This window comes from Nicotiana sylvestris, chromosome 9 (assembly GCF_000393655.2).
Source record: "Nicotiana sylvestris chromosome 9, ASM39365v2, whole genome shotgun sequence".
Lineage (NCBI taxonomy): Eukaryota > Viridiplantae > Streptophyta > Magnoliopsida > Solanales > Solanaceae > Nicotiana > Nicotiana sylvestris.
In genome coordinates, this window is record NC_091065.1 from 117,132,002 (window position 1) to 117,159,939 (window position 27,938).

The window sequence follows — 27,938 nt, forward strand, 5'->3', positions numbered from 1 at the left end:
AAAGTACATTTAACGTGGGCGTGGCCATTAACTAGAATTGAATTAGCGAGTGCAACAGACATTTGCTGATTAAAAAGGTTATGCTTTATGTTGTCCTGATTTTTATCCAACTTCACTATTCCTTGTCTTTTACAGCAAATCGTATCCAATAGTTTATATAGGTTCGTGTGTCCAATAAAATTATAGGTGACATTTGATTTTCGAAATGTATAATTGATTGGATATATAATTATATATAAAATTATATAGGTGCATAACATCATATATTTTTTACTAAAAGTTTTTATTTTTAAATTTGGTTTAAATTAAAACCATAAGGGATCTCGTATAATGAGAATTTCCTAATTAAAAAAGACGAATTGTAAGCATTTTCTGGACGTGACTTTGATCCACCCATATTTGCTCCAGAGTTGCTTTAGATCTACATCACTTCTTTCCTAATTAAAGATTATTATCATCTTAATAGTATTTATGAAATACTTCTTTCCACCGCGAGATGGTATTGATTTCATGTAGCAAATATTTGTGTGAATTAAGTCTAAAGGATTTGAATTCCTTTTAACTGATTGGATGTTTAACATACTTAGATTCCACACATATTTAACATTTTGATTTGTCGCATTCAAATTTAGGCAATACTTCAAATTCAAAGCCGAAGCCGAAACCGAGCCGAGCCGAGCGAGCAAGCAAGCGACGGCGCGAGGCTTGCCTTCTTCTCAGACACAAAAAGTTTTAAATCAGATTGCATATTCGTGTTATATGTTTGATCTTCCAACAAAATAATATACGAAGCGCTACAGTTGGCTCACACTATCTTTGCCATCTTAGACATAAATTAATTAGCTAGCATATTTCTGGCATAAATTAGGCTTCGTGCGTGTGTCAAACACGAGCACGAAAAATGTTTTAGTGTAAAGCTAATTGGTCGCGTCACCAAATTAGTACATATAATATGAGCATTAGAACTAAATTAGTGAGTGCAAAATACAGGTGGCTGCCTAACCTAATTTTGAACCAACTTCACTAATTAATCCGTTTGTCTTTTACTATATAGCATTTCAAATATATTATATAAGTTCATGTATTCTTCAATAAAATTATAGGTCCCATTTGATTTTTGTTAATGCATGCCTGATAAGTGATAAGAGAACTTGCATATGTACTTTGGAATGAATAATGGTACTAAAAAGACCTTGCACCCCCTCCAAGTGTTGGTTAATCTCTAATGAACACCAAATTATATTCGAGGGATTGATTCTGAAGCGACTATACTTATTTCATTGCACCTCTGTTATATATGTCTTTGTCAATTTCGATCCATAACATGTGTAACTCGTCTTACCTATTAATTCAAACATGAGTGGATTTAAGGGGGGGGGGGGAGTGAAGTGATTATTTTAAGGCTAAATGGACGAGTAATCCATCCACAAAGTTGGATTAATTTGAGCTAAATTACTAATCCCATATCAACTACCAAAAATAAGAAACTCAAGTTAATTGGGGGAATAAATGGTTTTGAAGATGACATACTTCTATTTATTGATTGATACTATCTTCTGTTTCGTCCAAGCAGGATTCGAAGTATTGGTCATATAGGGTAAAATTTCTTTCGTTGTGGTTTATCAACCATTCTTGAATACCAAGATGGATTCTATACAAAAAGAATTACTTCTACCAAAGAAGGGTCCATAACTTGCCGATAATTTTCGTGCATACTAATGGTACTGTTCAACCGATCATTTGTCATCATTTTTTGGACGTAGCGGTGATCCAATGATATGAGTAGGGATGTACAAACCGAACCAGAAAATCGTATCAAATCGAAAAGTCAAATCAAACCGTTTAAAAAATTCGACTAGTTTTGGTTTGATTTGGTTTGGTATTGAATAAAAAAACCCGAACCAAACCGACATATAAATATATAATTTTTATATAGAATTTTCTTTAAAAAATGTCTAGAAATATTTGGGATTCTCTTGCGGGATATAATATTTAATAGTATAGTAAGTGCTACATATTTATTAACCTTAAATAATGGGTTGTATGATTACTTTCTCATCAAGTATTACTGAAATGCGTCAATCTCTTTGTTTTTTCATATTCATATCATATGTTAACATCTATTAAATTATTACTATATCTTTTGATCATTATTATTTAGGTATCATATTGATTTTTATGTTTAATTACTAAATTCAGTTAACCTTGAAAGTGTGCATCAACGAAACATTATTGTCATACGACTAAAAAAATAACTATTATATGTTACTAAGAAATTCTCTCGTAAGAATATTTTAATAGATAATATATTTGTCAATTTTTTATATTCTTACTAAATATATATTTACTTATCAAAAATTTTACAAAGTAAGATCGAAATAATATTTAAGTAACAAAAAAAACCCGAAAAATCCGACAAAACCGAACCAATCCAAACCGATATAGTTGGTTTGATTTGGTTTTGATAAAACCCGAACCAATCCGGTCCATATACACCCCTACATATGAGTTTCAGAGGTGCTTTGTTAGACAGATATACATCACTTATTTCTTAATTAAAAATCATTATCATCTTAATAATATATAGAAATTAAATCAGTCACCGCTAATTAGATGTATCGTTTAGAAATAAGTCATTATTCCATGTCTGATGTCTTTCCCCACTAATGATCACCACCAAACTCTATTAATATCTTCTGTATCGCCTATGATATCACAGTAAAATTTAGGTTTGGTAAGAGATGACCGCCTAAACTAATAACGAGGGCATAATCAAGAGATTTTGCAATCATGATTTTGGAAGGCAAATTTGAGCCAGAAGCACATATAATTTTGTATACTAATTAATGGATCTTTCAATGTCCTTTACAAAAATAGCGCATGACTAAGAAACTTAAAGGTCGAACCTAGCTCAACAACTAAGAGAAATCGGTTGATCCATAACAATTTCTCCTTGTTTTCTTTTTGCATAAACCTGTTCAAATTTGAATTAAGAAGTGAGAACAGTACAAGTGCTGTTATAAGCTTGGGTCCTATGTCTTTTATTATAAGAATTATGAAGAAGAAGGAGGCACTCGATTTGGTGATGAAATTTGGGTTTGATAAGACCCCAAACAACATGAAAAGTTGAACTAAGATGCACGCGTAGGAGCAGAGGCAATCCTTTCCCAGATTGGAGCATGTCTTGCATATTTCTTCCTGCCCCATACATTGCCTTCTCCCTTGTCCCTACATTTAGCTTGAAGTATGTTGGCCCATTGCTCCCTGCATATAGCTCTTCCCCCTAACAAAGGAACAGTGACAATGTTGTTACGGCGGGTTTATCTGATTCCAGTACTTTCGACTACAAATACTAGTAAATATGAACCCATAATTTTAAAACTACAATAGGTTCAATGTTAAAAACCTTAAAGATTTAATTGATAGTTTAAATTTTAAATCCGTCTCTAACATTATATAACCTCTTTTAGTATTTTTTTAACATTTGAATGACAGTTTAAATTTTGTTTTCTCACGTGTAAAAAATATTTACATAATTATATCACTTATAGAGTAAGTACAAGTAAATTTTTATGGATAAATATCATAATTGGGTAAAAATGATAATTAATTAAATCTATTATCATATGTTAAACTTATATAAACCTGTTGAACATGAGAAAATTGCTAGAATTTGCTTATTTGTCCCATGAAAGAGGAGCTCTAGTCCAAAATATATCTCTTTTTTAAAAGGTTGGAGAAGAACTTTTGACAGCTTCCCTTTAGTTTGTTCGAGTTAAAAAGGAAAAAGAAAAGAGATGTAACAAAAACATGTTGCTGTTCTCTTAATTAAGACGTATTGTATGGATCATATATTGGTGTCAATTTTGACCCAAAAACTGAGCGACATATTTATTTAGTGACTAAAATGAGTGTAGCCTAATCAACCATCAAAGATGTTGGGCAACTTGGGCTGTATTCTTAGCCCAAATCAACTAATATGGCACTTTCTGTTGAAAAACAAAAAAGAGAAGGGCACACACATGATTTCAGAAGTACAATATAATTTTTAACAACTCAATTATATATATTGCTAAGTTCTAAAAACAAAGTAATCAGCAAGCTGAAAAGTATTTGAGATTATATGTTGAACTACTCTTAACTCATCTTGATCCAACTCATCATTTTATAATTCACCTATTGACTCTAGCTCATTTTAACTTATGCTAATTAAAAATCTTATGACCATTCTGAAAATCAAAGTACTTGGTTACTTTTTCTGATTAATTAGTTAAACTGCAGGTGCATATAATTGAAGTAAAAAAAAACATAAATGGTAAAACATAATTGATAAAACCTTACTTGTGCTGATATGAAAGGGAGCCTTCCAAAATACATTTCCATTGCAGGGGGGTGAATGTAAAGCCCAAAGAGCTTAGACTTGTTATCTATTTGTAAACTCATGGAATAATTGCATGTAAGCATTTTGGTATTTACACCAGTTCCATCCACTCCCTCTCTTAATCCAAATTCACGAACACCGGCAATCTACAATAAAAAAAATTATTAAAGTAAAATACACTAAAAAAGCAAAATTTTATTAATGTAATACGTAGTTTAACATGTGATAGCAGATTAATTAAGAAATATTTGTTTGTTATTGACATGATATAAGCTCTACAAAATAACACTAATGCAAATTAAAGTAGTGACATCTGATAGACATTCAAAGAAGAAAGATTATTTCATTCACACTAAAATTATCAAATATCGGGTTTGACAAATAAGCTTGTATGCCACTCAAGAAAGCAAGAAAATGAATAGACAACACACTTGTGGCTTAGACAACTAAAATAGCAGACACACATACACATGTCAAACTTGCTTCACTATTCTTCATCAAAATTTCTTATTATATGTACTAAAGATACTGAAGAACTGCAATTCAATGAAAAGGACAATGTATTTCCTTCATCAATCATTATATAGAAACATAATAAGTATTCTAGCATAAATATGGCGATGCCAAAAGTAAAAAGGATAAATAAAATGATACTTTAAGTGATGAGTGGCTAATGAGGATGAATTCCACAATTGTAAATAAAATTTTGTCAGATATGATACAGATAAAGCGGTGTTAGTAAGAATTAGTTTGATATAAACATTGGGTGTGAATAATTATATTTTCACAAATTAAAGGTTAAAGATAATGAAAATGTGCAAATATAGAAATATAATGTTTTCCGACCAAAATGAATATTATCCCATAAATCAAAGATATCAAAGAAATACAATGTCTTAAATATTTATATACTCGCGCTTAAATATTTATATACTTTTTGTCCTTTGACATGCTGAATTTGAGATAAATTCTCTGATTTATTAATTATATATATTTTTTTAAATTAGCTGTTCTACTTTCTATATTAGAAAGTTGGAACAGAAGTAAAATATATTTTTACATTTTTCCGCTCTTCTTTTATTATATCCAAAAAGTGAATGCTCACTTTTGCTGTAAAAAAAAGTCTCAACATTTTAAAAAGTCTAATTGAACTTAACGTTTTCCACCTTTAATTAAAAATAAAACAAAACTTATTAACTTGAATTGTCATGCCGAAACTTAACGCCTTACAGCTTGTTTGGATGATTGTTACATATCGTTTCATAATATATCGTATCGTACTGTATTGTATTATATTGTATTGTATCGTTTGATAAATATAATATTTGAATATATTATGTCGTTGTCATCGTTTCATGATATCACGTACCAACGATATGAAGAATAAACTTGCAATATTATAAAGAAAAATTATGATACAGGGTAAAATTATTATATAAAAAGGTAGGGTAAACGATAAAATAAAATTATTTAATAATAATGAAGGGTGTGTGTCTGGTCACCTCCGGTAGCACGTGTCCTCACCATTCGGGAGAGAATGGAAGACAGGTGTTTAGAATTGTGGCATCAAAAATCTCGCACGACAAGGAAATCAAATGAAGTGGAAATTTTCCAAACAGTAACATAGTCTCTGGTAGATAAGTATGAGATTGAGAGAAAAACACAAGGTAACGATGCGACCACACCAAATCGGTTGTTACATAAAGTGGCACATTTCGTCATTATATAACGACGAATTTAACGATATGATACAATAAAATTTAAGTAACAATCAAAACAAATATTGTATTTAAAGTAACAATACGATACAATACAATGGGTAACAACCATCCAAACAAGTTGTTAACGGGGCATTTGCATCTATACCCGCTTTTTGTGTTACGTTTTAACTTGTGCGCGCTTTGCAAAAAACATTGCAAGCGTACCCGCTTTTTCACATAACTTCAGCATACGGGGCTGAAGTAGCAAAGACAATCACACAAAACTTCAGCATTCTAGTAGTCAGGCCTGAAGTTCAGCTCAAGAACTGAAGTTTTTATTTTGTAACTGGCGAACTTCAGCTCTTTTGTAACTGGCGAACTTCAGCTCTAGAGCTGAAGTTTTTGTTTTGTAACTGGCGAACTTCAGCTCTAGAGCTGAAGCTTTTGTTTAGAGCTGAAGTTTTGGTTTTGTAACTGGCGAAACTTCAGCTCTAGATCTGAAGTTTTTGTTTTGTAACTGGAGTTTTTGTTTTGTAACTGGCGAGCTGAAGTCTGTATCTGAGGGAATCACTATTGTTTTTGGTGTTTCGCGGCTGATCAACTTTGATGTTGCAAGTACATTCACCTGAAATTCCAGGCACGAAGACTACAATGACAAGGCATGTTAATACTACAGCTTTATAGCAGTACGAACAAACTTGGACATTGTGGTTATTCATGGTCAGATGAAGCTAAATAGAGGAGAAAAAAGAGGTTAAAAAATTTAAAGTGCCAGATTCTATGTTCTAAAGTATTCAAGAGATTGTGCAGATCCTTGCTGTTTTCTGTGGGTGTTAGAGTCCAGTTAAACAAAAAAATAGTACAAGGAGACTGGCACTGAGAGATCAGGAAGAAAGTGTTCATTTATATAGTGTCATTGCATGGGAAGAACGTCTTAAGGTTCTTAGATGAGATTCTCCTGTATATGATTCGAGAGAGTTGCAAAGCAAGTTGCAACGAGGAGGAGAAAGGGGGCTGAAATTATTTAAAAAGTGAGTATGAGTTAAAAGTTTAAAAAAAAATAAGTATAAGTTAAAATGGGGGCGATTAAATAGGGGCCCCATGCAATTTTTAGGTTGTTAACGGGATAGCTAAATTGGGATGGAAATAGCTTTTTCACTACTATAGTTCTTTAAGATAAATAGATAAATAGTATTTTACCTCTTCCTAGCTACCCAATTAGAAATATTCAGTAACTAAATATTTGTCTCTAATTTCCTTCTTTTTCTTTTCCCGAAATTTTGGCTCTAATTTTTGTTCTTGCTTACTCCATAGGCCGAATGTTTTCCCCTCGCTTGCCCTATGGTAAGTTTTAATTTTTAACCTTGAAGTTGCCCACGGAGCAAGCATGTGTCAAAAGTTAAATACCATTCCAAAAAGTGTCATATTTCTGCAATTGTTTGGTCGACCCAGCATTATCATGCCCAGTGGGCCTTGAGTTGAACTTCCTCAATGGGCCTCATGTGGAGTTTATATCGAGTTAGGGCCCTTCATACTTTCTCCGACCTATCTTTACTAAATGGGCTTTCAGTCAAAAACGCTAACTTGATACCTTGGTCTTTTTAATGCATTTACAAGAAATCTTATGTCTTTTCAACTTGAAAAGTTTTCCCTTTTCAATAAAACCATATGTCAATGGTTTTTCCATAATTCAAATAATGTGGTAATCCAACAAAATTCTTATTCTTATACTGGTATATTTTAATTAGGATCATCTAGGTCCTATCAAAAATCAACAAAAATGTCTTCTCCAAACAAACGATCAATCCAAATGTAGGTTATCAGGAATAGAACACAAAAGTTCTCCAAAAAAATTGAAACGCACGATTTTCTTCCATATTTTTTTTTGATAAAAGGTTTTTTTAAATGTAATCTAAAACCAAATCCCACGCCATATTATAATTTGGAACTCTAGAAAGAATGTCTCATAGATCATGTCTGCCTTTCGACTAGCAATGAAGGAATATAGTAATGATAAAATAATCAATAAATGACAAAAAAGGAATAAGAATGCGCTTCAATATAATGGAAAAAACAAATAGTAATAAGTAATGTTGAAATAAATAAGCTTAAAAGAAATATGAAAGAAGATTGTTACCTCAAGAGAAACCTTAGGTGGAGGGGGCTTTGTGGCAATGTAGAAAACAACCAAAGCAATTATCATACTCACAATAAGCCTCCAAGTTACTTGCAAAACAATCCACGGTGTCGAATTCGAATATCCCAAAGAAAAAAACCTCTTCCAATTTCCTTTCCCATAATAATAATCCTCCTCTTCATATTCATATTCATATTCATATTCATTCCCCTCTTCAACACTATTACCACTTTTCCCATGTAGCAATAATTTTGCACCGCAACGTTTCTCATGATCAATCTCAACGTTCTCATCATTAATTCCTGTTTCATGGCTCTGAAGCGAGTCGCACGATATCTTCTTCTCGTGATGTGAGAACGAGTGATTAGATCCACGAGACGAGTATCGAGAGAGAGCCAATGGACCGACTTCGGGTTGAGGGATTGGGGAATGACATACTGAAAACTCGTTACTATTATTATTTTTGTTGTTGTTATTACTATGTCGAGTGAGTTCTCCGCTATTTGCATGCGAGATAGTAGATGGACTTTGGACGAAATAAAGTGTATAAGGAGAATTTCGAAACAAGGCTTCCTCCTCTGAATCCATCCTGTAGTTAGCCATTGTTTTTGAGATGAAATAGGAGAGAAGGAGATGAAGAAGAAGAAGAGAGGGGAGTATGATTTCAGTGACGAGTGAAAGTGTGTCTGGAGGGTATTTTAAAACAAGAAAAATGCAAATTATAAAGAGACGTTGCTTTTGAGGTTGGCTTAGCTTTAATTACTTGAGCCATCATTACCCTGAGAGGCTGCAAGCCATATATCACATTGTGAAACTCAATGCTTTTTAAATTATTTATTTTTTAAAACTTAAATTCTTTTACTTCTCAATCCTTTTTCGTTTTTGTATTATTTAAGTGGATTTTGTAATCATAATTGTGTATTACATAAGTAATACCGGAAAAATATTATTACTCCTAAGTGGTAGTTGAAATTTAACTTTAAAAAAAACATCAAATTGAAAACGTCACGTACCAAATAAAAAAGAGTGATGTGATAATGAGGAAGGACTGGGTTACAATTTTACTTATTTTAAATATTGTTGTCTTTTTGTGGAAAATAACCAAAATTTGGTGTCTTCAAGAAAAAGACTGCTCCCTCTTAATCTTTGGATATTTTTTGGCAAGGGGAAATGGTAGCAAGGTTAAGGTAGACTGTTCATTTGCATTAGTTTGGCCACTTTTCAAAAATAATTTTTTTTTCCGAAAAAACTTCTGTATCTCAAAGTAGAATTGGGAAATAGTAGTTAATTCGAAAGAGATAGGTCAGACTAATTCTTTTACTTATCATTATTAATTAATTTCATAATTAACTGTATATACTGGAATATATATTCATGATCAGTTTTTAAGTATATTATAATATTTATTCTATTGTAGTAAATTAAAATAATATAGCAGTATATATATGTTACCAGATTATAAATATGTCACATTAAGTTCAGATTTTTTTTTTTTGGTAATTAATTAACTTTATTACCAATTGAAACATATATACAATACACAAAAAACTGCTTGTTGGACATCATGTCCCAACAGTCAGTCATAGCTCAAAAGAAGCAACAAGCCAAACAAACAAAAGCTACTCAAAAACCAAACTACTGTGGGTAACTATTGAACCTCTGTAATGGATCTCTTGGATAATGTGCCTAAATATTTGTAAATATGTAATTAGAATCTCAATATTTTGGTGAATGAGAATAACAGAACTTCAATTTATAGAACTCCAAACTTTTTCCTATTAGAAAAAGGACTAGCTAAATATGGAAGCATTATATTTTACTTCTAAGAAAAGAAAAATCCAACTATGATAAATATGTTATCCTTTCCTTCATAAGATAGGAAAACCAATTATAATAAGAAAATTTGGACAAACACTTATCACTCCTACCCCTACCATATATAGTGTAGCCCATTGTAGCTCATCCTCCCCGTTCATTGGAGGTAAAAGTAAAATATTTACTTATACGGTGCTTAAACTCGTTACAATTTTGAAATTTCATTAAAGCAAAAATGGCAATTAATCATTTAACACACATGCTGAAAAAACTAATGATTCATTTGTCAAATAGTATCTCCTTCACATTACATTTTACTTCTATTTTTTTCGTTACGTACCTTTTTATATTTTGATCAAATTATTAATGTAAGAATCGAATTTTGTATAAGTGGTGTTACTCTTTAAATAATTTTTAGTTTGTATAAGTGGGTTTCGTCTTTTATGAAAATAGAATAGTGAAGAAAAACATCGACTTGCATGTGCAGAGTAAAATATTCTTCAAAAAAGTCATAACCCTCTATTATTTCCTTAAACTATAAGATTTCTTTCATGTTTTTCTAAAAGTGAAATGACTTTCTTGATAGTCAGCAGGGATTAAAAATAACTAATAGTGTCCAAAAATTATCAATAATCTTGATCGCTATGAGAAGGTTTCACGACATCAATTTTCAATAAAAACAGGAAGAAATTTGCTATTCTAACCATTAGTATAAGCTTTTCAATAAAATTTTAAAAATAAATTTATTTTTGATATTGTGTAAACTAAATTCTTCCTGTAAATTGTAGTAATTAAGATTAATCGAGCTACTAGTGTAAGCCACCTCCATTATATGCAGCTGGTAATCCCATTGTTACGATGCTTTGCCGAAAATTACGGAAGGGCCCCTGTCTGTCATAATTAAATTGATTTAATTAACCTCTAGTGCCTATAAATAGACTATACTATTATATTGTATGCTTTACACCGAATTGTTTCCCCTTTTTATGTCCGAGGGAATGATGACAATCTAAGCACGCTTTTTCAGCATCTAACGGTATGCTTCCTTTCCAATTTATTTATTTTCCATGTCTCACGTTTAGCATTGAGCCCCAACAGACCTTTTGTTTTGTTCTTTTATTTTTTATTTTTTATTTTTTGTTTGTCTCTGGGGTAAAGAAAAAGGAGAAGAGTCGAGTGAAAATGTATCCTTGCACTTTTTAGATGCAAGCTTACTATATATTTTATTTTATTTTACATGTTTTGTTACTATTATTGTTATTATATTATTTTTAATAAAGAATGATAAAAAGAACAAGAAAATACGAAACTATCAATAATTTGGAGCTATTACTCATCAGTGTTTGCAGCAGAGCGCAGACATATTTCATATTTTCCCAAATTGAAAAAACTACTGGCCATAAAACACTTGATTTCTCTATAATTTGCTATAATTCTAGATTTATGGAAAGGGGGGAGGTGCATGTAATATTAATAAGAAATAGTAAAAATAGATCTTTCTTGTTTTTGAAGGCAGTAAATGAATTGACCTGCAAGATTTCTAATGGTTGCTATGATTAGAGTTGATTATGAGACCATCCAAAAATATAAAGCAAAGGATGGCATTGGATCTTGCTTTATTACAAAGAAATCATTCAACCCACCTATATATTATTAAAAAAAATGTAAGATATTTATCTTGTGCATTTTACATTCATTTTCGTTTATTTATACAAAAATAAAGAAAAGGAACTTTACAAATCCCTTTTTTTAAGAAAATAATAATGCTCATTATCAATTGTACTAGAATGTATAAGTCGTAAAATACAATTGGGACGAGGATGTGTCTGTTATTTGTGATTTACCCAGTATTAAACATTTCATATAATACAAGGGTATGTGCTCCACATCGACGGTTAACGTTTATTGTAGATGTTTTGTTCAAACCCTCTCGATTCACTTAATGTCACGATCCGAATTTTTCATCATCGGGATCGTGATGGTACCTAACATTGAACCTGCTAGGCAAGCCAACATTACAGAATATTTCACTTTTTCCTTTATCTTTAGATAATTAAAATTTTACAAAAGTAAATCAGCGGGAATAAATGCGGAAGAACACGGTTTAAAAGATTATCTTTAAGCTAATGACGAAAGCCGAAATAAAATCCACCCAGAACTGGTGTCACAACTCAGGAACATTCTACGAGTACTACAAATAATGGTTTGAACAAGAAGTTTACATCTGTCTCGAAAGTAGATAAAACATAGATGAAATAGGATAGAAGAGGACGCCAGGGCCTGCGGATGCCTACAGGAATACTTTGGGTCTCCGGAACGCAGCAACAACAACCAACCTCTCGATCAACCACTAGCTCCAAAATCTGTACAAGAAGTGCAGAGTGCAGTATCAGTACAACCGACCTCATGTACTGGTAAGTGCTGAGCCTAACCTCGATGAAGTAGTGACGAGGCTACGGCGGGGCATATAACATATATAACATGTAACAGTTTATACTAAAGAAAAAAAAAATACAGAATGTAATAAAGCAATAATTGGCATTAAATAAGTCCGGAACCCAACTGTTCTACTAGCATTCAGCTATAACCAATCCTTAAGGGAGTTTCCACATCTCAGTAATGAACTTCAACAGAAATGAATGCTAAAACAACAACTGATGCGGCGTGCATCCCAATCCCAACATATCAACAATAACAGTATCAATATTCACCTTTATTACTCCTTGTGCGTCTTGCAACTCGATCCCACCAGTCCACTGTTATTACTCCTCATCACATATCACCCTTATTCCTCCTGTTGCGACGCGCAACCCGATCCCACCTGTCCACCCTTGTTACTCCTTGTTGCGGCGTGCAACCCGATCCCACTAGACAATCACATTCACCCTTATTCCTCCTGTTGTGGCGTGCAACCTGATACCAATATATATATATCAGCACCAATCACAAAAATAAAGACAAGTGTTTCACAAGCTAACTCAAATCCTCCACAACACTTATACCTCAATCCACACAATGGAATATCACTACGATTATGAAACTTCACCAGTGTAAACTACTCAGTGAGACCAACCAAGGTGTACCATAAGGCACCAATAAACCAATATAAACCAACAGAGTAATAAAGAGAAACCATGAAATAATTAAATACTTCAATAAAGAGAACAATAGTTAATATGAAGCAATTAGGCATGGAAATATTTATGAACAAGTAGCAATTAAGACATGAAAACAGTTATGAGCAAGTAGCAATTAAGACAAGAAATAGTATAATAGGAAATAGGGAAGGGAAACAGCTAAAAATGGTAATTTGGTGGCGCATAGGTACTCGTCACCACACTTATACGCCACACACATAGAATTTCACTTAGCAAATAAGTCAGGAATTCCTATTCCCTCAAGTCAAGGTTAGACTAAAGACTTACCTCAAGCCAACGGGTATTTCAAAGCTCAATCACCGCTTTACCTCTCGATTCCACCACCAATTCACTTGTATCTAGCTATAATTAACTTAATAACATCAATAAACGCTAAGGAAACCAATTCCAATGCATAATCAAAGATCTCCCAACATTTTCCCCAAAAAGTCAAAAAATTGACCCCGGGCCCGTTTGGTCAAAGCCCGAGGTTCGCACCAAAACTCGATTACCCATTCATCTCTGAGCTCGGATATGCAATTGGTTTTGGAATCCGACCTCAATTTGACATCTAATTCCCTGAATTTCGAAATTCCCAAATTTCACCCAAAAACACCCAATTTTCCATGAAAATCCCTAGATTTTGTGGTGAAATCTTGCAAAAAGATGAAATAGATTGAAAGAGTTGAGTTAGAAATCACTTACCTATGATTTGGAGAAGTTTGGATCTTTGGAAAATCGCCTAGGGAGGTTTAGGGTTTGAAAATTTGAGAAATGAGTTCAAAGTTTCGTCTAAGTTATTTTTGGATCAGTTGCATATGTCGCATTTGCGATATGAGCTTCGCAATTACGAAGCTTGCAAATGCGAGACTGGTTTCACAAATGCGAACTTGCTGCATGTCTGCTACTGTCGCAATTGCGAACAATTTGACGCAATTGCGAATGTTGACCCTCCCTGTTGACTTCGCAAATGCGAAGGAATGTACGCAAATACAAACATACTGGCCCAGCCTTTGGATCACATTTGCGATGAAAGGCTCGCAATTGCCAAGCATGTGAAACTCGTAATTGTGAAGCCTGATCTCGCAATTGCAAGATTAGAGGCCTGCAACAGCTGAAGCATACGAACAATATTTTTCCTAAGTCCAAAACAACCCCGTGGCCTATCCAAAACTCACCCGAGCCCTTGGGACTCTAAACCAAACGTGCACACAAGTCTAAACAATTATACGGACTTGATCGTGCGATCAAATCGCCAAAATAACATCTTAAACAATGAATTTAACACCAAAACTCATGAAATTCTCAAGGTAGTTTAAAATTTCTAACGTTTCAACCTAAGATCCGAATTACATCAAATTACCTTCGTTTTTCACCAAATTTCACATACACGACTTAGATGTTATATCAAACCTGTACCGGGCTCTGGAACTAAAATACGGGTCTGATACCAACGAGGTCACACACCATTTCTATTTCTAAAATTCTTTTATTTTCCAATAAATAATTTTCTTCAAAAATTCATTTCTCGGGTTAGGGACCTCGGAATTCAATTCCGGGCATACGCCCAAGTCCTATATTTTACTATGGACCTCCCGGGACCGTCGAAACACGGGTCTGGATCCGTTTACCTAAAATATTGGCCAAAGTCAACTAAAATCATCTTTTAAGCTAAAAATCATTATTTCTTAATTTTTTCACACAAAAGCTTTCCGGTATCGTGCCCGGACTGCGTACGCAAATTGAGGAGAGATAAAAGGATGTTTCCAAGGCCTCGGAACATGAAAACGGATTCTATAACAAAATATGACCTTTTGGGTCATCATATTCTCCACCTCCAAAACAATCGTTCGTCCTAGAACGAACATAGAAAAGTACCTGAGTCGATGAAAAAATGGGGATATCAGCTCCGCATATTAGACTCGGACTCCCAGGTAGCTGACCTTTCCACTCCACATGAACCGACGGATAACTCTTCGATTACTGACGAACCAGCCGGTCTAGAATAGCTACCGGCTCTTCCTCATCGGTCAAATCTTTGTCCAACTAGACAGTGCTGAAGTCTAACACGTGGGATAGATCGCCATGATACTTCCGAAGCATGGACACATGAAATACTAGATGCACAACTGATAAATTCGGTGGCAACGCAAGTCTGTAAGCCGCCTCTCCCACACAATCAAGGATCTCAAAAGGTCCGATGAACCTAGGGCTTAGCTTGACCTTCTTCCCAAATCTCATCATGCCCTTCATGTGCGACACCCAAAGCAACACTCGCTCTCCGACCATGAATGCTATATCACGAACCTTACGATCATCTTTTGCCTGAACTGAGCTGTACGAAGCCTATATTGAATGATCTTAACCTTGTCCAAGGCATCCTGTACTAAATCTGTACCCAACAATCGAGTCTCCCCCGGCTCAAACCACCCGACCGGTGATCAATACCGTCTACCATATAATTCCTCATAGGGAGCCATCTGGATGCTCGATTGGTTTGTTGTAGGCAAACTTCGCTAACGCTAAGAACTGATCCCAATAACCTCCAAAGTCAATAATACATGCTCGGAGCATATCGTCCGAAATCTGAATAGTACGCTCGGACTGTCCGTTCGTTTGAGGATGAAATGATGTGCTCAACTCGACCCGCGTACCCAACTCACGCTGTATTGCCCTCCAGAAATGCGAGGTAAGCTGCGTACCTCGATCAGAAATGATAGACACGGGCACACCATGAAGATGAACAATCTCATGGATATAGATCTCTGCCAACCGCTCCGAAGAATAGGAAACTGCCACATGAATGAAATGCACTGACTTAGTCAGCCTATCCACAATAACCCATAATGCGTCAAACTTTCTATGAGTCCGGGGGAGTCCAACAACAAAGTCTATAGTGATACGCTCCCACTTCTACTCAGGAATCTCAATCTTTTGAAGCAAACCACCAGGTCTCTAATGCTCGTACTTTACCTACTGACAATTCAAACACCAAGCTACATGTGCAACAATATCCTTCTTCATCCTCCTCCACCAATCATGCTACCACAAATCCTGATACATCTTAGCGGCGCCCGGATGAATAGAGTACCGGGAGCTATGGGCCTCCTCTAGAATCAACTCACGAAGTCCATCCACATTAAACACACAAACACGACCCTGCATTCTCAAAACTCCATCATCTCCAACTATAACCTTCTTGGCACTGTGTCCCTATGGACAAGCAAGTGAGGATCATCATACTGCCGATCTATAATACGCTTAATTAATGAAGACCGAGTGACTATGCAATCTAAAACACGACTGGGTTCAGAAACATCAAATCTCACGAACTGATTGGCTAAACCCTGAACACCCAAAGCAAGCGGTCTCTCACAGACTGGAATATACGCAAGGCTGCCTATACTGGCTGACTTCCGACTCAAAGCATCGGCCACCACATTGGCCTTTCCGGGGTGATACAAGATGGTGATATCATAGTCTTTTAATAGCTCCAACCACCTTCTCTACCTCAAATTGAGATCCTTTTGCTTGAACAAATACTGCAAACTCTTATGATCCGTGAACACCTCACATGACACGCTATATAAATAATGCCTCCAAATCTTCAGCGCATGAACAATAGCTGCTAGCTCCAAATCATAAATTGGATAATTCTTCTCATGAATCTTCAACTGCCGCGAAGCATATGCAATAACCTTGCCATTCTGCATCAATACCGCACTAAGCCCAATACGAGATGCATCACAATAAACTGTATATGGCCCTGAACCTGTGGGCAACACCAACACCGATGCCATAATCAAAGCTGTCTTGAGCTTCTAAAAGCTCACCTCACACTCGTCCGACCACCTGAACTAGGCACCCCTCTGGGTTAACCTGGTCATCGAGGCTGCTATAGATGAAAACTCCTCTACAAACCGACGGTAGTAACCCGCCAAACCCAAGAAACTCCGGATCTCTGTAGCTGATATGTGTCACACCTCCTTTTTACACCCAAGAGGGGATATAAGGGAGTTTTTCCAATTTAAGTGACATAAATCGAAATGAGATTATTTATTTCTTTCAGAGTCGCCACTTGGAATAGTTTATTTGGTGTCCCAAGTCACCAGTTTATTTTAAATCCCAAATCGAGGAGAATTTTGACTTTATTTAAAAGTCTGCGAAACTATAAATTCTAAGTAAGGAATTTTGTTAACCCAGGAGAAGGTGTTAGGCATTCCCGGGTTTCGTAGTTCGAGCACGGTCGCTTAACTATTAATAATTGGCATATTATCTGATTTACTACACGTTTTAAAACTATTGTGCATTTTAACTTTATAACCACTTTTAACTATTTTGGGAATTATTCTGGAACAAGTTACGATTGTCGTACACTTGTTTGCTTGATACACATTACGAATCATGTCACGAGAACCATACCCACGATCTATAACATGTTTAATTTATTAATGTTATTAGATGTTGTGTCTGAGTCACATAAATGTATCCCCGAATTCGAAAATTATGTATCACAACTATGTCACGGGAACCGTACCCGTAGCTATGATAATTTTATTATAAACACGCCTAAAGCAAACTACAAATGTTCAAAGTGTTTTCTACACTAGTTATGAATGTTCCAAGTATTTTTCACACTAGTTTTGGTATTAATGTGAGGGCCATAGATTATGAAATTTATTTGTGGATTGCGCGCCTCAATTTATTTCAAAAGATTGTACTGAACTACTAGTAATTCATTAGTTAAAACCGACATTTGTCAAGTTCGTGCCTAAAGCGGACTATGAATGTTCACATTTACTTCTTAAAACTAACTTGAAATTCAAAGTAAGGCTACTAATTAAAGATATGCATTGAGTAGATATACTGAATTTTAATTATTTTAGAAAGGTTGTTCATTGTAGGAACATTTGGATGGGTGTATACAAGTAAAAGAAACAGATAATCAATTAATGAAATATTAGGTGAGGGGAAGGGGAAAAACAGTGTCTGTCATTTAATACATATTCAAATCTCAACAAGCTATGTGCAAAATACAAGTGAGCTGGACTTGAATTCCAATTTTATGTAACTCAAAAAAAAAAAATTATGGCCTCCATTGCAAACAATTACATGGACACTCACCTTGAAAATAAACTAATACACCTGCTTAGATACAGAGTTTTCCATGCGAAACAGAAATCCAACACATCAAATACACAGAAAAGAAAATCGCTGGCATTCAAAACTTCAAAAGAAGACTACCTAAACTCTGGCATTTATAGTTCTGGCCATTTCAATCACAATTCTTAATAATTAATGCTTTCTAATGTATACAAAAATCATTTACAATAACAACTAAACTATGCATGATCTGATAAAATCTTCAGCTCAAAACTCCTTTCCCAGTGACTTTAAATCTCTTCCTTAGCTTTAGAGCTTACCAATATAACCAACTAATGGTCAGATCTGCAAACTACAGCTAGGTAATCAGTAGCAAACAACTTTCACATCCTCTAATTAGCACAAATCTACATATTTCATATACAGAACACTATAGTAGAGCTTCTGTTTAGACTACTGCCAAGTCTGCATGATCTAAACAACAACTTCAACCTTAAAAGTAAAAGACATTTAATAACTGATGCCTCATGCTACTCATAAATCGAACAAGAATAGCAACATTTCTGGAAGAAATAAAAGAAAAGGAAAAGACAACATGACATTCAAATAGCATGTTATATCAACTATTAGATATCAATAGACCATTTTCATTGTCTTAACACTCCAACCATTGCACAAATTAACAAAGATGAAAAAAACTAAAACAGATTTAAGACTTTAAATAGGCTGAAAATTCCAAGAACAATGCAAGAGTATAACATAAACAATCCAACTTCATTTATAGTTCAAATAAAACTAATAGGGTGGATAAACACACCTTTAGCAGAGAAACCACAACAAGAAAAACTAAGAGATATCTGAACTTCACTAGTTGCATCTCAACCAACAGTAGAAATAAAACAGCAACATTACTAGGAGAAACAACTTCAATATCTCAGCCAACAAAGCAATATAGCAAGAAGAACAAATGAAATCTAAAATTCTTGGTTCATCTTAGCAAAATCAACAATCAATAAACCCATAATTTCTGCTCTAACTTCTGAGAACCAGCAAAACACTTTAAGACTAAAAAAAGCTCGAGATTTTCTTAAGAACACTCTTTTGAAGAGAAATTTTAGTTCTCAGTCGTTTGTCTATGTTTTCCTCTCCTCCTCCTTTTTTTCTTCTACCACGATCATTGGAAAAGGGGTCTTTTATAAAGGGAATTTAGGACAACCAGATCTGATTTTCTTAACTCAAATACAACCCTTAAACCTTTTATTTAATTCACTTGCACCCCTGCCCAATAGAACTTTCCCATTTTCTTCCTAAAATGATCCTTGTGAGCCCTCATCTAGAAGCTTCCCTTTTGTTAGGATAAGATTCTCTCAATCCCTATCCAAATTGAAACCCTTAGTACCCTTGTAATTACCCCCTAACTTAATATTCTGACATTTACTCTAAGTGATATTGGACCTCTGGGCCACTTAAACCGCATGCCCAATATTTTACTTGGGCTTTTGCACTAATAGACCCAAATCTGAACCCACACCAAAAATAAAACAGTTATGTGAAAACTTAAGCAAACAAAATTCTGACTAACTGGAAAAATAGATTAACGATGCATTCAAAAGACTATACATTAACAAATGCAATTACATCTAATTATTGAGATATTACCACTGATGAATCAATCATGAACCAAACAAAAACAACGTTTAGACAAAAATTGTTAACATATGAAGGGTTATGAAAACAGGGGGAGATGTATACCAATTGAATCGAACAAAGCTTTGATATCCCTGAGAAACAGTGACGAATCAACTCGAAGTCCGGCAGGCAAGAATCTCGGCCAAATGGTGAGAATTGTAACATGAACACTGGCTGGACTCTCTTCCACAGCTAGTGCTTCATGCAACAATTCCCAACACATGCCAAAGAAAAGATGAGGCAGAGGTTCAAAGAAATTTGGACATTCAAAGGTTTAAATGCCCAAAATCCGACCAAACTTAGAAGGGTGGGTTAAATTTATGAGTGAATTGATTCTTCACGATGAAAGTGGGGGGTTCAAACAGGTTTCACTATGAATGGAGGGCTAGGTCAAGAAAAATCGAACAAAGAACATAAAGTTTGGATTTTTATTCTTAGATCCCTAATTCGGAGAAAATGAGTGGTCTTTTGGAGAAATCAATGGCGGGCTATGAATGAGGGGGTAATGGAGATTGTGTGGTTGAAGTTTGAGGGGATTTGGAGATGGTCTGCCACCGTGAGACGATTTTCGGGTGGTGGAGGAACGGCGGAAGGTCCAGTGGTATTAAGAGAGACAGGGATTTAGGTCAGGGGCAGTGGTACTGATACCAGAGTGTCTGGACCGTAGTAAAGGCGCTGTCTTCAGTCCACACAAGTGACCCGAGGTAGTACCGCAGACGTCCGGGCCTTGGCGTCTCCTCCTATCTTTTCTCTTTTTTTTTTTTTTACTTATTCAGAGACAGACTTATGTATTTCATTCAGACCTTGTTTGTAGTATTCTTAGACAGTCCGTGACTTGTGACACCAAATTCTGGATAGTATTGTACTTCAAATGATGTAGCAGTGTTTGGTTGGAATATTAAGTTTCGGCTTCCGCATTTCCGATTGTTTAATCTTATTTTGTTGTTTAATCACTTAGTATTTTACATTATTTAATATGTTTAAATAAAAAGGGAGATGAATTTGCAATATTCGGCTTGCCTAGCTTCCACGAGTAGGCCCATCACGACTCTCGAGGGCGGAAAATTCGGGTCGTGATAAGTTGGTATCATGGACAGTCGAGGTCGACTTGATGCACCTGCTGAGGCTGGGTGCTTTCTTGAATATTAACTTTTGTCAGACAAAACCCTGTAAAACCAATCTTGTCATCTTTTCTTTATATTAGTTTTGGAGGAGAGTTAGGCCGAAAGAGATTCAAAGAAAAGTAAACAACGGACAGGATAATGAATTTAAACGAGAAGTGTCCCTTTCTGGGAAAGGAAAGAAGGACTTATCTGGAGTGCATGCAGACTTCAATAGACATGACATGCTTCTTGGATTAGATACCCGATCTGTACAAACCATCCAACTCTCATAAACCCATCATAACTCATACCTCAAAACCGAGAAACCTTGCTAGGACTCTATCAGTGCCGATGGTTGTAAGGGATCCCTTTTTCGATCAGTGGTGCCCTTTGCGGGTTTTCACCAACTGACCTCTCTCATTTCTCTTCTCACCATCGCCTTATAGTGCTCTTTGCAAGTTTTCACTAATAAGACTCTTTCATTTTCAATTTCTCTGCTCACCGCCGCCTTACGGAGCCCGTGTAGGTTTTCACCAATAAGACTCTCTCATTTTATTTCTCTCATTTGATTGTATCAGATCCAAGTAACCAACATCATCCAATTTTGAACATCTGTAACAATTGATCGGAAGGACTTGAACAAGATTCGGGGTAAAAGAATTTGGATTGAGTTACAACTTTGGAACCATTCAGGCGGGATCATCGTCGAACCATTATAACATCTGCCCTAGTATCACTTTTTGGGGGAATTTGGATTTTTGTTTTGGTGTAACTGAACCCCAGAGAGAGGCTACCTACGTATCCTTTTGGAATCAAGTCAAACGTAGATCAGGAAACTTTGTTTTTCGATTTTCTTTTTGTTTTTTGTTGTTTTGCTTTGTTTTCTTCTTTTTTTCAACATTCTTGGGTTCCAAAGAGGGTAATCAAAGAAGGGTAACCAGCTCAAAAGGTTTGCAAACGGTTAACAATGTTTGGGTAGCGAGAATGAAAACCTTCGTCATCCCAATCGGAGAATATCAGAACCATATAAGGGTTAAACGTAATACCTTTTGACCGCGTCTGCATTGACAGTTGTTTCAGGGTCATTTCCTTCAATGTCTCCCAAGTACAATGCTCCTCTTGGCAACAATTGTCTTATAATGTACGGACCCTTCCAGTTTGGAGCGAATTTTCCTTTTGCTTCCTTATGATGCGAGAGAATGCGTCTCAAGATGAGTCGCCCCACTTCAAAGTTCCTAGGCCGAACTTTTTTTTATAGGCACGGGCCATTCTTTGTTGGTACAACTGCCCGTGGTAAATTGCGGCCATCCATTTTTCTTCAATCAGGGTTAACTGTTCTAGATGGGTCTTGACCTATTCATTGTCCTCAATCTCAGCTTTAACGATGATTCGAAGAGATGGAATTTTAACTTCTATGGGTATTACGGCTTCAGTGCCATAAACCAATAGATAGGGTGTTGCCCCAACTGATGTGCGCACAGTGGTGCGATATCCCAACAATGCAAAAGGCAACTTTTCATGCCATTGTCTAGAACTTTGAATCATTTTCCTGAGGATTTTCTTGATATTTTTGTTCGCTGCTTCAACAGCGCCATTAGCTTTGGGAGGATAAGGGGTAGAATTCCGATGCATTATCTTAATTGTTTTGCATACCTCCCTCATCAAATGACTGTTCAAATTTGTAGCATTATCCGTAATAATTGTTTTAGGAATACCAAAATGATAGATAATGTTGGAATGCATGAAGTCCACCACTGCTTTCTTGGTGACGGCTTTGAGAGTGACTGCTTCAACCCACTTTGTGAAATAATCAATGGAAACTAAGATGAATATGTGCCCATTTTAAGCTTTCGGCTCGATTAGCCCAATGACATTCATACCCTAAGCAACGAACGACCACAATGCTAACATATGATGCAGTTCTGAAGGCGGTGCATGAATCAAATCGCCATGTACCTGACACTAATGACACTTTCGGACAAAACTGAAGCAATCCTTTTCCATGGTCATCCAATAATAACCTGCCCGAAGGATTTTCTTTGTAAGGACGTATCCATTCATATGAGGCCCACACACTCCTACGTGCACTTCATTTATGATTCTTCCAGCCTCTTGGGCATCCACACATCTTAAAAAGTTCAGATCTAGAGTCCTTTTATACAAGACTTCTCCGCTCAAGAAGAAACCACTGCGAGCCTTCTAATGGTTCTCTTTTGGTCTCCATTAGCTTGCTCGGGATATTCTTTTGTTTTCAAAAATCTTTTGATATCATGATACCATCGCTGGATATCTATTTCTAACTCAACTGTATTGCAATAACCATGTCTTTCTCGGATTTGAATTTCCACTGGGTCAATGTGGATATTGCCTGGATACGGCAGCATCGAGGCCAAAGTAGCTAATGCATCGGCTAACTCATTGTGAAACCGAGGAATGTACCTGAACTCAACGAATTTGAACCGCTTGCTAAGATCTTCCACATGTTGCCTGTATGGGATAAGTTTGATGTCCCGAGTTTCCCATTCACCTTGAGCTTGTCGGATAATCAAGTCAGAATCTCCCATGATTAACAATTCTTCCACATCCTGATCGACTGCCATGTTCATGACCATAATGCAGGCTTCATACTCGGCAGTGTTGTTCGTACAAAAAAACCAAAGCCGGGCTGTGGCTGGATAATGCTGACTAGTGGGTGAAATCAAAATTGCCCCAATCCCAACACCTTTCGCATTCACATCTCCGTCGAAGAACATTTTCCAAGAATTAGTGTCTTCTAGAATTACCTCAACTGAATTTACTTCCTCGTCCGGAAAGTAGGCACTCAAAGGCTGATATTCATCATCAACAGGATTCTCAGCTAGGTGATCCACCAAGGCTTGAGCTTTCATCGTCGTGCGGGTGACATAGACTATGTGAAACTCGATGAGCAGGATTTGCCATTTCACCATCCTTCCTGTGGGCATTGGTTTTTGGAATATGTACTTCAAAGGATCCAATCTGGTTATGAGATAGGTGGTGTAAGCCAATAAATAATGCCTAAGCTTCTGAGCGCCCAAGTTAGGGCACAACAAGTTCTTTCCAACAAAGTGTACTTGGCTTCATAACTAGTGAACTTCTTGCTTAAATAGTATATGGCTTGTTCTTTCCTCCCGATCACATCATGTTTCCCGAGAACACACCTAAAAGAATTCTCCAACACTGCCAAGTACAAGAACAAAGGCCTTCTAGGCTCGGGAGGAACCAACACTAGTGGATTCGACAGATATTCTTTGATTTTGTCGAAAGCCTCCTAACACGCATCTGTCCATCTAATCGCTGCATCTTTCTTCAACAACTTAAATATGGGCTCACATGTGGAAGTCAACTAAGCAATAAATCTGCTGATGTAATTCAACCTTCCCAATAGACTCATAACCTCTTTCTTGGTTCTCGGAGGTGGCAAATCCCAAATGGACTTTATCTTTGTTGGATCTAACTCGATGCTCTTCGATTGACTATAAACCCTAAAAGTTTCCCAGATGGTACTCCAAATGCACATTTAGCTGGATTCAAATTCAAGTCATACTTATGCAGACGCTCAAAGAACTTTCTCAGATCCTGCACATGGTCGTCCTGCATTCTGGATTTACTGATCACATGATCCACGTACACCTCAATTTCCTGGTGCATCATGTCGTGAAAGATAGCATTCATAGCTCTCATGTAAGTTTCCCGGCGTTATTTAAACCGAACGGCATGAGACTATAACAATAAGCACCTTAAGGTGTGGTGAAGGGTGTCTTTTCTGCGTCTTCTTCATTCATCAAAACCTGATGATACCCAGCATAACAATCCACGAAAGACTGTATCTCATGTTTGGCACAGTTGTCAACAAGGATCTGGATGTTTGGTAATAGAAAGTTGTCCTTGGGGCTTGCTTTGTTCAAATACCAATAATCAACACATACTCGAGTTTTCCCATCTTTCTTTGGCACTGAGACCACATTAGCCAACCACGTGGTGTATCAGACCACTCGAATCACACCGGCTTTTAACTGTTTGGTGACTTCTTCTTTGATCATGTCACTGACGTCTATTTTAAACTTTCTCTGTTTTTGTTAGATAGGTGGATAACCGGGATAAGTTGACAATTTTTGCACCACTAAATCAACACTCAGTCCTAGCATATCATCAAAGAACCAGGCAAACATGTCGTTAAATTTGAACAAAAGTTGGATCAATGCATCCCTAGTTCTTTCATCAGTGTGAATGCTTATCATGGTTTCCTGGACCTCTTCCGAACTACCCAAATTAACTAGCTTAGTTTCATTTAAGTTTGGCTTAGGCCTATTCTCAAATTATTCCAGTTCTCAGTTTATTTCCTTAAAAGCCTCATCTTCATCATATTCTGGTTCTTGATTCATTATTTCACAGTTAGACAGCATATTAGGATCTAGGCATGAAGTCCACAAACATGTCATATTATTTAAGTCTGCATTATTAGAACAGGATTCCCGCCTGACTGGGAACGGAGTAGCCTTCCAATTTTGAAGCTTGCCATTGGGCCCCATATATTGCACCTCAACAGTGCTTGAGCCTTCACCCGGCTAGACCATGTGAGCCTCATATAACATTTGCCTCATTGCCCCACAGATGTCCTCAATTTCTTTGGCTGTGAAGGCCTCATCTTTTTCCTCTATGTATATTGGCTTAACAAACATTCTGGCGAGATGCGGGACCGGCTGAGGCAGAACCTACCCATCATTCTTACATTTATTAGCCCATTTTATGTCGGCTTCTATATCTCGGAAGCCGACACCAAATAAGTTCTCACTGGCAATCAAAATGATAGGCTCTGTAATGCCTTGCAAAGATGCCCCGAGCCCTTTTCCGGGCTTGTAACCATGTTTGATCATTTCACTGGCAACCATGATTGACGCATTTGACAAGAAGGGTTGAGGGCACGAGGTTTCTTCCTCACACTGGTCCGCGACCACGATCTCAAAAGCTTGGTAGACTATATGCTCACTATCTCCCCTAGCCTCCAAACATAGGACGGATGGGTCCCTGTAGATTGATTGCTTTTCTTCTCCGTGGACCACGATTTCCTAGTTTTCATGTTCAAACTTAACCATTTGGTGGAGAGTAGAGGGTACAGCCCCTGCTGCATGGATCCAAAGTCTTCCTAGGAGAAAATTGTAGGAGGTGTCCATGTCCAAAACCTGAAATGTTACTTCAAAATCCACAAGGCTGATGGTTAGGATCAAATCAATATCCAATATCGTATCCCTCTTGACGCCGTCAAATGCACGCACACAAACATTGTTGGGCCTAATCATTTCATTCCTAATTTCCATTCTCTGTAGGGTCAAGAGAAAGCAGATGTCAACCCCAGATCTGCCATCCAACATAACACTTTTCATGTAGCATCCTTCACACTTAACGGTCAAATGAAGAGCTTTGTTGTGGGCATCCCCTTCTGGTGGCAAGCCATTTCGACTGAAGGAGATCCAGTTGACTTCAAAAAATTGTTCCGCCATTATTTCCAATTGCTCAACCGTGGTCTCGACCGGAACATATGCTTCATTGAGCATCTTTAACAACACTTTCTGATGCTCATTCGAGCTTATCAACATGGACAAAAGTGAGACCTGAGAGGGGGACTTCTTGAGTTGATCAATCACAGCGTAATCCGAGGTTTTCATTTTTCGGAAGAATTCCTCTGCCTCTTCAGCACTGACTGGCTTTTTAAGCAGAAAACATTTCAGTTTGGTCTTTTCCAATTCTTCCAAGTTAAGGTACTTTCCAGATGGGTTCGTTTCATTTACTTTCCCCATGATTTCCTTTTCCTTGTAAGTCACCACTGCTTTGTTGTAGTTCCAGGGGACGGAAATGGGGTCCTTCATGGGCTTCTATGGTGCACGGCTGATAACCACGAGCTCATTCAACCTAGGTGAAATTATCGGCCCCCCGCCACATAAGTCCCCTTTGGTACGTACATCTTTGGTACTTGTAGTGTAACCTTGTTTTGCTCAAACCTTTTCGGGGGATTCAACATGAACTGTTCTTTTCTGGCGGCCCTGGGAACATAAAGAACGACATCTTTAGGAGGTACTGCCCCTGTCTTGGCTTCTACATCCTTTTCTATGCTTTGAGGAGGGGAGTTGCTCTTTTTCTCATCCTAGTTTGCTTTGCTTCTTTGGGCTTCTTTTCAACATCGACAATAACAATGATAGGCTTCAAAGCTGGGTCGAACTCTCTGTCTTCAAAAATCATCCTAATAACTGGCCCGTTGTTGTGAGCTGGTAATAGGTTATTGGTTACATTGGGGACCTCCTCAACACTACCCGTTTTTGTTCTATTAAGTTCTCGACCGTTCTCTTAAGGGTCCAGCAATCTTCAGTGTCGTATGATTCTGCCCCTGAATGATAAGCACATCGGGTACCTAGTCGGTAGGAGGGTGACTCTAGGTTTTGCCTATTTGGATGTGCGGGCTGCAACAAACCCATTTGGACCAACTTTGGGAAGAGGCTGGAATATGATTCACCGATGGGTGTGAAGTTGGTTTTTCTGGGTGGTTCACGGGCATGGGCGTTATAAGAAAAATTATTCTGTGGTGGATTGGGGATTATATGGAGCTTGGTGAGGAGGGTTGTTTCTGGGAGGTGGAGCTCAGTTTTGGTTATAATGTTGTTGCGACCAAGCATATGGATGGGCATTCATTACTGCATAAGGCTGAGAAGTTATGGCATATGCCACATCTTGGTGAGGTTAGTAATATTGTGGGGTGCTTGAAGAGGAACCAAAGTAACCTCAGGGTTGACAGGGGTTTCTCAAACTTGAGGCCATCATTTCCACTTCTTCATTCTTTTTCCGGTTTGCTGCAGCCCCTGA

The 27,938-nt window shown here is 36.7% G+C and overlaps 2 protein-coding genes across 2 annotated transcripts; both read right to left on the reverse strand.

The window, feature by feature from the left end:
* Window positions 1–2,808: 2,808 nt before the first annotated feature.
* Window positions 2,809–8,911, reverse strand: LOC104221963 (uncharacterized). The gene is made up of 3 exons (XM_009773124.2): window positions 8,219–8,911; window positions 4,342–4,527; window positions 2,809–3,283 (listed from the first exon to the last, which is right to left on the reverse strand). The coding sequence occupies exons 1-3, from the start codon at window positions 8,819–8,821 to the stop codon at window positions 2,990–2,992; spliced, it is 1,083 nt and encodes a 360-aa protein (XP_009771426.1). The 5' UTR covers window positions 8,822–8,911; the 3' UTR covers window positions 2,809–2,989.
* A 14,328-nt stretch (window positions 8,912–23,239) lies between these two features.
* LOC138878106 (uncharacterized) lies at window positions 23,240–23,953 on the reverse strand. Its single transcript, XM_070157764.1, has one exon. The coding sequence runs from the start codon at window positions 23,951–23,953 to the stop codon at window positions 23,240–23,242; it is 714 nt and encodes a 237-aa protein (XP_070013865.1).
* Between the last annotated feature and the right edge of the window lie 3,985 nt (window positions 23,954–27,938).

What these genes read in the sequence shown, in the direction of transcription:
- LOC104221963 (XM_009773124.2), bottom strand. Translation starts at nt 8,821, where the DNA reads ATGGCTAACTACAGGATGGATTCAGAGGAGGAAGCCTTGTTTCGAAAT. An exon ending in CACCTAAGGTTTCTCTTGAG is followed by an intron (nt 4,528 to 8,218) that starts GTAACAATCTTC and finishes TTTTTATTGTAG; the next exon opens with ATTGCCGGTGTTCGTGAATT. An exon ending in TCCCTTTCATATCAGCACAA is followed by an intron (nt 3,284 to 4,341) that starts GTAAGGTTTTAT and finishes TTCCTTTGTTAG; the next exon opens with GGGGAAGAGCTATATGCAGG.
- LOC138878106 (XM_070157764.1), bottom strand. Translation starts at nt 23,953, where the DNA reads ATGAAAGCTCAAGCCTTGGTGGATCACCTAGCTGAGAATCCTGTTGAT.